The sequence below is a fragment of the Excalfactoria chinensis genome, chromosome 10 (assembly GCF_039878825.1).
Source record: "Excalfactoria chinensis isolate bCotChi1 chromosome 10, bCotChi1.hap2, whole genome shotgun sequence".
In the NCBI taxonomy this organism is placed as follows: Eukaryota; Metazoa; Chordata; class Aves; order Galliformes; family Phasianidae; genus Excalfactoria; species Excalfactoria chinensis.
In genome coordinates this window covers 17,775,969-17,790,170 of record NC_092834.1, presented here as the reverse complement: position 1 = coordinate 17,790,170, position 14,202 = coordinate 17,775,969, and the positions used below count along the sequence as shown (strand labels likewise).

The 14,202-nt window shown below is 49.2% G+C and overlaps 1 protein-coding gene across 3 annotated transcripts in view; it reads left to right on the top strand.

Moving 5' to 3' along the window:
* Window positions 1-14,202, top strand: part of LOC140256630 (uncharacterized) — a 93,691-nt gene that overhangs the window by 72,720 nt on the left and 6,769 nt on the right. The window contains exons 4-7 of one of the 3 annotated variants that reach the window (XM_072345282.1): window positions 3,815-3,904; window positions 5,502-5,682; window positions 6,379-6,520; window positions 7,917-7,988. In XM_072345282.1, coding sequence (XP_072201383.1) covers window positions 3,815-3,904; window positions 5,502-5,682; window positions 6,379-6,520; window positions 7,917-7,988 — 485 coding nt within the window. Of the gene's footprint in view, window positions 1-130; window positions 1,719-3,814; window positions 3,905-5,501; window positions 6,214-6,378; window positions 6,521-7,916; window positions 7,989-14,202 lie in introns of those variants that run through there. The other 2 variants (XR_011904819.1, XR_011904820.1) reach the window with 2 other exon arrangements.

Below are 14,202 nucleotides of genomic sequence, written 5' to 3'. Positions count from 1 at the left end.
CGCTGACAAGGACTCTTTTGGCTGTTCACACATCAATCTGAAAGTGCACGCAAAGTTCTGTCTTGGCTGACTTAACTGTTAGGAGCTGCAACCCCAACGTCTTTGTAAATAAAATGGTTTAATCTCACAGGGCATGCCTGGTGGAGAGAGTCGAATAAATACATCAATATGTAAATAGATCCACAAGAGGAGGATGAGCTGGGACTTTGCAAAACTGATAAAGCATCTTTGGAGGCACATTGTCACTGCACTTCTTGCATATTCTGATGAAGCAGACAGCAGGGCTGGATCTCAGCCCTGGGTTGGGGGAGAGAAAGGGAGGGAGGAAAGCAGTGTGGGCATGAGCAGACCGTGACTGAAATTCTTGTATGGATTGATTCGGCTTGAATGTATTCCGGGGCTGCTCTAATTGCTCGTGTAGTCTCAGGCTTTGATTCTCCTGTTCTTTGCACATCTCTGCTGCTGAGTCTAACCTGCATTTCAAGCAATCGTAGCACATCCAGATCCAACCAACCTCTGTTGGACCAAAATTCCTGTCCTTCGCAAAGCATCCCTCTGTAAAGCATTTGCAGCAAAGCGTGGCACAAGGAAAAGGGAGTGAAGGTTGGACTTGTGCTAAATGAATCTACCTATGAAATGGCATTCAGGGCTTATTTGGGAAAACAAAACCTGAAGCTTTTGGGACACCTTGTTCATGATGGCTCTCATCAGAACTCAGAGAGACCACTTCAACGAAGCACAAGCAGCAGGGCTCCATGGAGGACAGCCCCACACTTTGTTTGCTTTGCTTCATGTGTTTCCACTATAGGAACACAGTCACGAAGGTGAGGAAACGTGGCACACAGCTTGGGCACTTCTGTCCTAATTTCCACAGAGAGGAGAGGGGAAGAAGCCCCACATGAGCTGTCTGGGTGCTGCCTCCTTTACTGCAGGCTGAGCTCCAGCCCTTGTTTTGCAGCACGCCACATGGAATTTTATCACCTTCAACAATGAAATCTGTCACCTTCAAGCTGCTTTATTGTAATCTGGGGACTTTCACCGTGGCCGCTGTAACCCCGCGCCAGGCTCCCTCCGCACAGCGCCTATTGATTCGGCTCCTCGTGCAACCCACGGTGTTAACTTTGGGGACCACATTTGTACTTGTTTTCTCACTGGTGTCAGATCATTAATTGATCTTCCTCTTTCCCTTTGTCTTCCTTCTGTCTTGTGTGCACCTCATTCCCCTTCTGCTGCTGGCTGTCTCACCTCCCTCCCTGCCCTTTGCAGAACAAGCCATGCAGATGTGCAGCAGCAGCAGCATCCAGGTGGTTTCCTAATCTGATATTTTAAAGGATGCCATATATAAATACATCCTATAAATGATGAGACCTCTGTGTCACATCTGTTATACAGGTGTGTGAGTCAGATTAACCAGCACATCTTCTCCTGGAGACAGTAACTGAACAGTGAACTCAGGCACTGGTACTTCAGCAGCAAAGCAGCCCTTCAGCTGAATCACAGATAGCTTTTGGTGGACATTTGGGAGCCCTGGTGGGGCAGGAAGGGATAACTTGACCTTGTTTATCTGCTGCTGTACGTCAGGATCAGAACATTCCTGCTTGCTGTCTTCCTGGCTTATGTTGTTGATGAGTTTTTGTTTGAGGGATAACTTTTCCCTTTGAAATGCCCATTTGCATGTACATTTACATGGGCTAATTAAAACTTGCCATCAGAGTTGCTTTTCTGCTGACAATCAGTGTAAGCAAATTGGTTGTGCCTTTTGGAGATGCCTGCTTTGCTGCAGAAATACAAACTTCTCATAAAATCGCTTGGTTGCATCTTTTGGGCTCTGTGTTTTCAGTGAATAACCAATATTTGCAACAGAAGATTTCAACAGATACAAAAAAAAAAAGGCTGTTCGCTGAAGGTTTTTTGTGGGGAAAAATCGGTAATGTGGATTATTAAATATAAAGAGGTTTATGTCTTCAAGCCACAGCTCTTCACAAGCTCAGAACAGGGTGGGTTTTTCACTGAACGAAACCTCGCACTTCTTGCAGGCAGCATATTGAAAGGTGCCTGCGCCTGCCAGCTCGGGCCTGGAGGGCTGCTCTCATCACTCCGTCAGTGACATGAGTTATTTCATAAGCCATGGAAATAATTATTTCAAAAGTGGGTGTGCAGGGGATGACAGCAGAGGCAGAGGTTGGATGGCTGGATTTGCCTGAGCCCATCCAAAGCAGTCTGCCAGCTAACATACTGGCCACGGGATTTTGTGACAAGCCAAAAGAAACCTTTCCCCCAGCACATGCAAATAGGTTTTGCAAGGCAAAAATAAGCAGTGATGCAAACATCACACTCTCCTTTTTCCCCTTTGCCTTAGGAGAAGAGGCAGAGACGAGGAAGGATGGATGCTTTACCTCACCAAGGGCTCCTTCTGGGAGCACTCGCTGTGTGTGTTTCTCTTTAGTTCGAGCTCTTCTGATTTTCTGGTTGCCTTGCGAGTCACACCGAGGTGCCTGCAGAATGATTTGGCGATTGCTTCTGAAATCCGTGCTCTCTTGAGGATCTGCTCTTTCCACCTTGATAAAGTTTTAATTCTTGCCTTCTGATGACACTGCACGGCTGTCTGCGGGGCCTGCCTTTGTGAGGCACTGCTGGTTGATGTTCACCTGTGACTGCAGGACTTCAGTCACCTCGTTTCTCCTTGGACAGAAGTCAGGTCCCTGTCCTTTCTCTCTCTGTGTTGCCAACCTCCTGGTGCTGTTTCTGCCCAGCATGGCATATGGACATGACCAGTGTATTGTTGGGACCCCTCTGTTACTTTGGTTTTATTCGTGGTCCTGTCTGCTCACATCTGATCTTTGGAAGGAACTGTTATAACTCTGTGTGGGTGCAGATTGCTTAAATATGACCTCACAGAGTCAGTGTAAACTTATAGCAGAGGCTTGGACCTCAAGTGCTTTTTTTAACCCCTTCCAGTTCCTTTTCCTCTGCCCCCTCTAATCTTTTTCCAGCAGCTTTGAGCTGAATGTGGTTCCTGCTTTGTGCTTAAACTGAGTTTGTGCCACGTTCTGAAACAGCCAACAGAGAGATTTTTGCAGATGCAGAGATGGCCCACACATACCCACCACTGGTGAAGGATTTTCAGTATAAGAAATCCTGGTGGAAAAATGCTCATGATGATGAATTCACAGAAAATACATAAAATATTATACCCAGGTAGCTGGATAATGGTGTCATTCACCAAACTGTGACGCTGTTCTCATAGAGCAAATATCATTTCCCTGAAAAAAAAATCAATTTTCTTTCCTTAGGAAAAGGACGATCGGAGGGAGCGCTGTTAGCAAGAGAGAAGGGAGCAGAGCCTTTGTGCATGCCCTGCTTCCTGTGCTCTAATGCTTATTTTAAACAAAGCCGTGGTTATTGTATATATCTGTATATAGGTATATATGTATTTTTCTCTCCTGCTTTGAAATATATGCCTGAATTCTCAATGAAGAGCAGCTGAGAGATCGGGAAAATGGCTTAAGAATTCAGCAGGCTGTAAGCTATTTGGATTTAAAATAGTGCCTGGGAGAGAGCTTTTCACAGCTTGCCGAACCACCCTCCTCCTGTCAGCGGCTGAGGTTGCCGTCCTTTGTTCGGCACCATGTCTCCTTCCCTCTGACTCCAGTGAGCCTTCAAGGAAAAGAAGGCTGAGCGAGGCTGCTTTCCTTTTTCAAATCCCTCAAGGTCCTTCTTTAAAAACCAACAAGAACACAAACAACAAAACAGCCTTGTGGGCCATTCGCTTCTTGGCTTTGTTTCTTTATCACTTCCCCCTCCTCCTTTGCAGGACGCTGTTGAGTGTTCAGCATCGCCCACCTCAGCTGCAATGCACGGAGCATCAGCGCCTGCTCTTCTGACTGCATCCAGAGCATCTCCAGTACATGCAGAATCTTTTTCCTTCCCTCTCCCAGGCTGTGCAAATACAAAGCTGCTGCTGCTGGAGTAGTGCAGTTCTGACCTGGATGCTTTGTCACAAACCCTGGAGCCAGGGGAGCTGGGAGCATCAGGTACAGCCCACCTTTAGCATCTTGCTCCAGGGTCACTTCCGTGTGCAAGGAAAGCGCCCGCAGGACACGCAGGCACAGCTTTCTGGAGTGCTTCTGAAGCCATTTTTCTTCCCAAATTCCTGTTGTTGGTGGTTTTGCTGACCTCAGCGGGCTGTATCTTTTCCAAACCTTCCTGATGTTTCTCACAGAGTAATCTATTAACGTCGCAGACGAGGATTCTGCTGACTTCACTTTGGCTCCTGTTCCCCATTGAGCAGGCGCGTCTCTTTATGGGGGAACGCCTCAAGCCAGAAAGAGAGGGGAAAAAAACCCCAGCCCCTGAGCTAACTGAAAACAGGCCCAAGGGGAAGCACTTTCCAGCCGCGTTGCCTCTCGCTGGCTGGCTTCTGTTCTGGGCTTGGGGACGTGCCAGACTTCAGTGCCTCCCTGCTTTTGATTCCTGTTTATCCCCAGCAACATGATTGTCTGTAATTATATATAATCTCTCCCGTGTTTACTCTTCTTCCTCCAGGTCTGAACACAGCTCCATGGCAGCTCTCTGCTCGGCCTGCCAAGGCCCCGGCTCCCAACTGCTGCTCGCCATCCTCCACCTTCTTTTGAAAAGCTAACAAAGCCATCTGATTTCCTCCCACCCCTTCTCCCCGTGCCCCTCTGCTCCCACCCTCCCCCTCTCTGGCAATGGGGTTATTTACACAGAATGTGGAAACAATTTGCAGGAAAGTGAACAATGTAACCCGGAGTGAGGGAAAGGAGACAAGCTTATTGTGCAGACTTCTGGGCCCGCTGCATTTTTGGGGTGAGAGGGAGGGAACTGTGTTCCTTTCTTTCTGCTCCCCTCTTTCAGCGTCTCACCGCGCTGCTTTCCATCGTGCCAGATTCAGATCCAAACCAGAGCAACCAGATCTAACTGCGTGTTTTGGACGAAGTTCAGGTTGGATCCCTCCTTGCATCAGAGCTCGCATCCGTGTGCTTAATCCTCTTGGAGGTTTTGCTCTCAGATCGTTTCAGTCCTGGGTTAGCATTAATGAGGAGCATGTGTGTGGAGAGGTCCTGACGCAGGCCCCGAGAGCTGCAGCATTGCAACAGGCGCTGCTTTCTGCTGGCGTGTTGCACCTCGCTGCTCAGAGGGACTGGCAGGCTCCTCCCTTCCCAGGAGCTCACAGCGTCTTTTCTCAATAGCCTCAAGTCTTGGGACGTGATCTGTGCACGCCGTGCTGAGCTGGTGAGGCAGAGCCAGGAAGCTGCCAACTGGGACATCACGTTCCTCTCTAAGCCGGGCACGTTTCTGACCCTGAGCTGGTGGAGATCAGTGATCCAACAGCACAGAAGGAACCTACAGCGTGTTCTTCCCGAGATCTCTCATCTCCACCTCAAAGCATTTCTTCATCCTTCTCAGGCTTTGCCCGTACGGGGCGTGAACTTCTATGTGTGTATGTTCTGTAAAACGTTTCTGTTTTCTCTTCCAAGCTCAGCACCAACGCTGTGAACTGGCAGCAAAGTCACTGCCACCTTCTGCTGATCCCTGGTGGCCGAGGCAGTGCCCAGACATCGCAACGCAGTCCCTGTCCCCAACCTGATCCAGGCACAGAGGCTGTGGCACACGGGAACGCGGCTCTCACAGCTATTCCCTCCATCTGCAGCAGCATTTGTGAGCACAGCATGCTCCTCAGCAGCCTGCCTCCCATCCACGTAGCTGCCTCGCACACAGCCTGTGGATGTCTGCAGCAGCCTGCCCAGGCTTGCAGCATGGCATGCTTGGCTGGCTAGCTGGGCTACAGAGCGCGTTTAAATGCCTGAAACTCTGTAGAGTCCCCTCTGGTCCCTCCTGCAGCCACACTTGCAGGCTCAAAGTGCTGGGACAGCAGCTCTGGTTCTGAGGGTTGCCTCCAGGTGCTCATAGCGTGGGCAGACAGGTTTCCAATGTCTTTCTGACTCCCAAGGTCCTCTCTTATCCCTGGAAACGTGGCCTTGAATTAAACTGCATGGAGAGCTCTGAACTAAACAGCTCACAGCAGCAGTACAGGTTTGGGCAAAGGAGTCTTGTAGCTCTGCCTCTAGAGACTTGAAAATGCGGGGAACTGCAGTGTAATTTCAGGGAAATAGTGACTGGAGCACACATTTTCCTTTCTGGTTTGATTCTAAATGTTAAAGTTCTAATAAAAATAGAAGGAAAACTCTCTTTGGAATGACTGTGCTGCCGAGGCCACCCTTGGCCGACTGGAATTTCCTCTGCCGTCTTATTCTTGTTTTCATTATTTTGAGGTCTATTTAGATAAGAACAGATTGGTGTTCTTCTCTTTGTACTGCTTCCTTACCACCTGAAATCCTCCTCTGCTCTTTACAGTTCCCAGCACAACTGTGAGCAATATCCCGAACAGAGTGCTGAAATTCAGGTGGAGAAAAGCAACAGAAGCAGATGGGCTTGTAAACAGCAGAGAGCTGGCAGCCCCACAGAGGGCCGTGCAGAGCAAGAGGGGAGCGGAATGGTTAGTAAACACCGAGCAACTTCCATTTTCTGGGCGATGTCAATAGCTGAAACGTGTGATAATGTGGGGAGAGGACAGAGAACGAGCAGCAGTGATCTATTTTGGCACAGCTGGCTATTGCCAGCAGAAGCCGTTCATGTTAGAGCCTGTAGCAAAGTGCAGGATATGGGGAAGGGGGATGTTTTCCAGCATCAAGGAATTTGTGGGTAAAGGAAAGATTTTCCCCAACCTTCCTGCGATTGCATTATTATCTTGGTGTCATTCCTATCTCCCATGAATTGCTTTTGAAACTGTCAGTCCATGAGAGCAGCGAGCAACTTCACTGATAGGAAAATAGGAAATCCCCCCAAATTACCCAAAGGCTTGCAGCCAGATGGAGGCAAAAGAAACCCCAGTTGCCACCCCCACTGTTGGAACAAAAAGCCTCCCATCCCCTGGGAGAAGCAGCAGCAGCCAGCTGGCCAGCAGCACGCCTGCCACTCCGAATCAGCATGTGCTGCTGTTTGTTTGGGACCTGCACACGAGCTGGAAGGGCAGGGGAATACGATCGGTGGGATCCCTAGTAGCCAGGCCTGGGGATTTCTCCTTCTCAGGAGCTGCTCATTGCTGCACATGTTCCACCAGCACTCTGCTGGTGAGGCAAAGCAGGGCTCAACAGCCTGCACAGGGATGTGGGCAGCTGCTCTGTCCACCCAGCCGTGCCCGTCCTGCAGGTGCACCCAAGGGACTGGCACCAGGGAAGTGGGAAGAGGAGCCCAGTGCTGACAGAGCCTGTCAGGGCCTGCAAGCCGGGTAACAACAAACCTCCCATGCTGCTGGCTGCCCCTAAGAAGCAGCACATGAACTGTTTCCTGAAGGGATGCAGATCCCTGGCTGTATAAATCCTGGTTTTCCCTGTCCTTTACTCGCCTTGTGCGTAAAAGAGCCTGGGAGTGCTGCAGACAGGCAGGCCTGTTCCCCTCTAAGAGGTCTGGGGTCTCCTTCTCCCTTTCCTTTTGTGCTTGGGCAGGACCCATTTTCCTGCCATTTCTAGCTGCCCTTTGCTTACCACTGAACCCTGGGGGATTCGGTTGCTTAGCTTTAGAGCCAGGAAATGAATGAAGAAGGGCAGGAGAAGAAAGAAAACAGAACAAGGAGGCTCACTTCCATGGTTTATTGGGTCCAGAGAGATTTCTGTAAACCACATGGTATCAGGTGTAAAAGAAATGAAAGATGATAACCAATGTGGAAGAATGGAGCAGCCCAAACCTCCCACAGCCCAGTGTGTCTCCAGAAATGTTGGTGAGGCTTAACCAGCAATTTATGGTGTAGCTGCTGTCCGAGAAAAGCCCCTCCACCTCCTCCTTCTTGTCAAGAAGAGGTCCTGATTCATGTCACCTGATTTTATTTCCTCCAGCAGGAAGACTACCGCACAACCCATGGATTGCAGCAGTCACAGGGAAAAGAGACCTATGAAAGATGGCTCCAGGTGAGGATTTCAGAGAGATTTGTGTTTGATTTAGGGCTGAAGAGTTGATATGTCTATTGTTGTTGGGGAACTGGGAGGGGAGAGATTACTGAGTCCCTGAATCTTAATGTAAAATCATTAGAATCTGGAACAGATTGCCAAAAAGACACTTAGGGACAACTAAATGTACAAAGCAGCTTGAATATCTCTACCACCAGAGATCATCCAGTGCAAGATAAAGCCAATGAAATGGGCAGCGCTCTAATAAAGCACATATGTTTGGGGACTCTAAACACACAAAAAAAACAAACCACCAAAAACCAGTACCTGAGGAGGAAGAGATTTACATTTTCTTCTCAGTTTCCTAGAAAGAGAAACTGCCAGGAAGTTGCCGTCTCTCTCTTTTGTTCATCTATTTCTTTTCCTGAGGATGTCTGAGCTGGATGAGACTCACCTAAGATGATCCCCAAAACTCGCCCCAGTGGGCTGCCTTTGTCCCTTTGTCCTGTCACAAGCAGTCAGAGCATTTCTAGGGAGATCTGTAATTCCAAGCCACAACCTCAGAGGTTAATTGAAGTCTGAAAGTAGGTTGATTTGGTAGATATGCTGGAGAGGTTTTAATTACATGTTTAGATCTCTGTTGTTTTAACCATAAATTTTACCTGGGAAAGGAAATGGTGGTATTGGGAACAAGACCTTCAAGCAGCTTGGATTTGGAGACAGAAAATCAGGGGGACCAACCAATGGAAACGAGCTCTGAATTAAAAGAATCCCTTTTGTTTGTTTTGGGCCCCAAATAACTGGACTGTGTGTAAGGGCTGCTCTCCTGAGGAGGGGTGCTGAGCAGAGCCTTGAGGAAGCTATCCAAAATGCAGACTGTACACATCGGCATTTTTTCTTGCCTTCTTTCTCATTTCTGCTTGCCATTCCAAACTCTCCTCGCAGCTTCCCAGTTACTCTCCCGCTTGCTCCCTTTTGCCTCCTGCTGAGTCGGTTCCTTTATTTTCTATCACTGTGTACTGCAGTCACTCCCAGAACCTGGGCAGCTTTCCTCAGAAGCCTCCTTGTCTCCCGAGCTCACCGCCAGCTTTCCTCCTGAAGCTTTTCATTCTTTGTTCAGCAGCAGAAGAAAAGGCCGGGCGCGTGCTGTGACACCGCTCAGGTGCCTTGCCCTGCAATTCTTCACAAACTCTGTGAATGTACAGTCAGTGAGAAGCTTAACGGCAGAATTGGTTTTAGCAGATGAAGGAGAAGCAAGTGCTGTGGCCTGGTATCAGGCACTGCGTTCTGTTTTTGGTTTGGACACCGACTCACCCGTGAGCTCAGGGAAATCATTTCCTTTTCTGTGCACCTGTTTCCACTCCCCACCTCTAATTGTCTGTCTGGTTAGCTGCGAGCTCTTCAGGATGCAGCCCGTCTAGTTGCGTGCACATGCAGCGCCCCAGCACAATGCAGCCTTGTCTTGGTTGGGGCCTTAGGTGTTGGAGCAGTACAAAACAAAAGGTATGCCCAGACGGCAGGGCAGGCTGCCCAGACGTGCTGCCCTGCAAGCATGTCTGAAACCTGATGTGCTGGGAGCTGTCTCCATTCCCAGTCCTCGGCCAACAAAGCATTAATCAGTTCCAATTACACTGGTGGGGTGAACTGGCATGTTCCCAGTTCTGCTGGGAGCTGGAGTGAAATCACTCCGCTCATTCTGCAGACTCAGGCAGCACTCCATAGGAACCTGTGTCCTGCACAGCCCTGGACCTGCCTCAAGCTTTGATGCCTCCCTGCTAGTGCGAGGCTCCTTACGCCAGCCCTGCTGCTCATCTAACCCTGCTCAGAGCACCTGAGCTCACTCCAATTTGCCATTTTCTCTTTCCTTCCTTCACCCGAAGAGATGCACGCATGCCTCCAGCTTTGCTTCTCGCCTTCCTGCTTCTGCATAGCCCCTTCCTCAGGTTGTTTTTTCCCAGCACTCCATCCCATCTTTTGCATTCCTCCCTGCTTTGATACAGCATCTCATCCTGCTTCACACTCGGAGAAGGGGTATTAGGTGGATTCCCCATAGAGTATAAATTGAATGGAGAGAAGTGGCTGGTTTCCCAGCAATCATTTATCTGATTAAAAAAATACTCCCCGAACTCCCCCCACCCCCTCTGCCAGCACCACACCCCCTGCAAAAAGAACCTTAGCACTCAGGCTGCTGTTTGAACTGTGACGTTCAAATGGCTGGAAGGGGGATTTAGATGGGAAAATAGCTGTCAAAGGATGGCTCTCTGGGGAAAAAGCACGAATGCTGAAATTTGGAACATGGGCTGGTGTACGGAGGAGGCAGAGAGTAAATAATTCTGAGTCAAGTACCGCTGTGCTTCCCAGCTTCGCCATCATCTCACTGATATTTTACACAGGTTCGCACACAGCTGTGCTCACACACACGTGCCCCTGCACACACATCTCATCGGAGAAGCCAGCGGCAGCAACTCCAAAGCAAAGCTGCTCCTGCCGCTCCATTCCTCCTCTCTTTGCCTTCGTTCAGAGCTTGTCCCAAATCCACTACACAAAATGCACATCTCCTTGTTCTTACCTGTACAGGTCTTATCCATTCGAATCAGCACTATCCAAGGTTAGGAATGTTCTTCTCCTGCTGAAGCCAGTGTTGCTCCATTTGCATTTGGGGCATGGAAAAGTCACCCCTCATCAGCACAGACACTCAGCACAGGTGACCCGAGCTTTGCCTTTCTGGCCAATCCGTGTTTCTCAGCTGCCTTTTTCTTTGAGGGAGAGAGGTATTTTACATTTCATTCTGCTTCCACAGTATGCAGTGATTTATAACAGGAGCTACCTTATTAATGTCAAGGGCAGAATTGCTACTGACATTCAAGCTGCAAGAGAGTATGAAAAGCATTTAGTGAGCTGTGGCACAATCCCAGCACTGAGGGCTGTTGGCTGACGTGTTGGTGGCCTCAGCCCAGCCTGCCTGCTGCTTTCTGGGCCAGTGGGTGAAATGTGAACGGGCCCATTCTGGGCTGCAGCTCTGCAAGCACCAGGCAGCCCCGAGACAGTCGCCAGGGCTCAGGTTTCCTGCAGTTTTGACAGGAGTGCTGCTCAGAGGAAACCCCTCTGCTCCTTCTGGAGGATTTACGCTGCCACAAGTCTTCATTTTTTCCAGATGTTTTACCTAATAAATCAAGGAGTCTCATCAGAGGATTGAATCCAAAAGCTGTTACCATGACTTCAAAGGCACAGAGTGGAGGAGAAAGAAGCAGCGCGGACATTCTCTACATGTCTGCAGTCACTGGTTGTGAAAATATACTCTGGTTCCAGGGATTTTTCTGCGGGGAACCAAAACTCCACCGTGATTCAATAAAATGGTGCTGTGCCCTCAGCCAGCTTCTGCTGGAAAAGAATCCAGGAGAATGTGGGCTGGGTGGTTGGCAGAGGTGGCAGTGGGTGACGTGGTGCTGCTGGCCCAGAAGGGCTCTGCCAGCCCCATCCTCCATCAGCTCGCTCAGCCTTCAGGTTGCTCTGGCTTTTCAGATCAATTTGTGTCTGTGAGCACAACCTGATTGTGCTTGCTGCAGGTGGGCACTGTGTTTGGGTTGTGCTTGAGGATTCAGGTACATGCAGTTGTCACCATAGAGTGCTAAGCTCACCCCTGTCTTACAGTGGTAGCAGGTTAAGTCAGAGGGCTCTTTCCACAAGGCAGGAGGATGGTTGGGTCTCTGAGGGACCAGGACTGCAGCACCTGGAGTGCTATGAAAATACTGCACAGCCTCAGTAAACGCTGCCATTGCACAGACCTGACCTGGGACGTGGATCTTCCCCAGTCATGCCTTATGTGTCTCAGGTGGAGGGCTGTCAGGCTGGGACAGGCCAGGTACATATCTCCTGTACTGCAGCGATGTGTTCAGACTGGAAAAAAACCACCAAGAAACCAACCCCAAACCCAAGCTGATCTAAATCTTAAACAATATGAATCAACTTACTTACACTTACTTACCACAACACAGTTTGTTCCTGCTACAGACTAAAGAGAAATTGCTGCTCATCTGCCCTCCCCCAGGATGCTGACACCCAGCAAACTGTCACGGCTGCCTGGGGTTGCTGACATCTCGAGTGACACGTGTTGGATCGTCAGATCAGAGCGGGAGCAGCACGGCTTGGGGAGCCTAAAAATAGGTACTGTCATTCTGAACCAAAGCCTCTCTCCTCCTTCCCTCCTAACCCTGCCCTGCCTGCTTGGCACGTGCGGCACATCGTAGCGCTCACACTGTACCAAAGGAAAGCCACATTCCTAAAGCAAGCAGTGTGGTAAGCAGTGGGCACCTTATCTGTAGGCAACGGGTACGGAAAGGAGTACAGTGGCTGTGCTGCACTGCCTGTGGAAAAGCATCAGAGGCGTCCAGAGATGCTCCATAGAACAGGGAGCTTGAATTCCTTTCACTGGACAGCTGTCAGATACTTGTAATTGGGTGACTGAATGGTGAATGCAGCGTATTTGAGTTCCTGTGGATCTGTTTCCCTTTTCACTGTGAGCCTTAGTCATGTTTTCACCTGTATTTTTAAGTTTCCTCACTGGACTATGTGTCAGCATCTGCCAAACCCCAATAAGCAACGTTTCATTACAAACCCAAAACCAACAGATTATTCAGAAAGAGTGAATTCTGATTCACAGAGATAACACTCTTTGAAGATGTCTGCTCCTTCGGTAGTGGCTGATTTAAATGGGTTCCATTTTAGTATGCCTGTTAGGCCGTTCTCAAGGCCACACAAAGGAGGAGGAATTGTGTGAGGCCATATAAATCAGGGTTTGTTACAGTGAAGTCAAACACAACTGCACTGTGAGGTGTTAATAGGGAGCAGGCAAGAAGTCAAAAGCAAGTCAGAACCAATGAACAAAAGCCACAGAGCTAATCTGTCTGGTTCTTGGTGCTTCTCAGAAGTGCAGCGTCTGCACGCTCATGGTATGCCCTGGAAGAAGCTCGGGGTGTCAGGCTGATCCATATCACCTTTTCAAAGTGCTCCAGTAATTGGATGAGTAGTTTTGGTGGAACATCTGTGGTTCTGAATTTCTCCCACCGCGAAAGATCTAAAAACGAAGCTGTGTGAGCACATCACTTGTCCAGATCTCGTCCCTCCGGTTAACACCAAGGTCACTCCTCTGAATTCATCCTCAGCTGAAACAGTGGTGAGGACAGGCAGGACACTGTGCACATAGGTAAGGGACCTGTACTCCCATTGAATAGTTTTTCATTGTGTGGAGGAAGAAAACTCCCTACTTTTGTGCGTGCCGATAAGAGTTTCCTCCTTTTCCTGTAGCACTTTGTGGGCAGAATGGAGGGCAGCCAAGAAAACGTAACTAGATTGAGAGGTATAAAAAACCTTTTAGTGCACACTTGAATTTAAGGCTCTCAAGCAGTGTTTCCTGTGCGCTTGAAACAGAAATACTGCATGCACCAAACCCTTTCTTTAGAAATATTTGTTCTCCACACAGCTGCCACCGTGGGCCCAACGTTCTACCTCGTAGTCAGGTCCTGCAGAATGCCATTTCTGTCCTGTGACCTCTCCTTACAAGCAGATCATTGATGTGTAGGTGCGTCGTGGGTTAAATCCTGAGGCTTGGGCTCAGTTCTTCTCAAAGCCTGTGGGAAGAGCCAGAATAAGAAGTGAATGAGGATCTCAGTGTGCAGACTTTGGAGAAGGTGTGTGTGTGCTTTTTCCACTCCTCACTCCCGTGGAATAGGAAGCCTGAAGCACTTCAGGTGTTCAGAGGTTTCCCTTGGCCTTTACTTCACCTGCTCACAAGGCTGTGCGATGGACCATGAAGCTGGAAGGCCTGGAGCTGCATCAGCACCATCATGCACAGAAAAACGTATGATGGGGGGCACAGCTTTCTCCTCTGGGATGAGTGAGTGACCTCTGCAGCTTCCCGAAAACCTCATAGCCCAAAAGAGAAACAGCTGAAACCTGCTGAAAAACGCTGTGCTGTCTCACCAAAAAGCAGCTGCCAGTGGTTTAAAATGGGCCACGAGGCTTCCTTCTTGAAGAGGGAATTTGAGGCCGTGGAAAGTGTGAGGGATTGAGTGTAGCTTCTGGGCCAGGAGCTTGGATGATCGCATGAGTCCATTGAGCAGGCTGCAGACACGTGCATACACATGTGCCTGCAGCACACAGCACTGTGGTTTCTGCATTAGTTTTTGCTATTTCTCAATATTCCCTTCAATATTTAATGTACTTGTCTTGGTCGCCG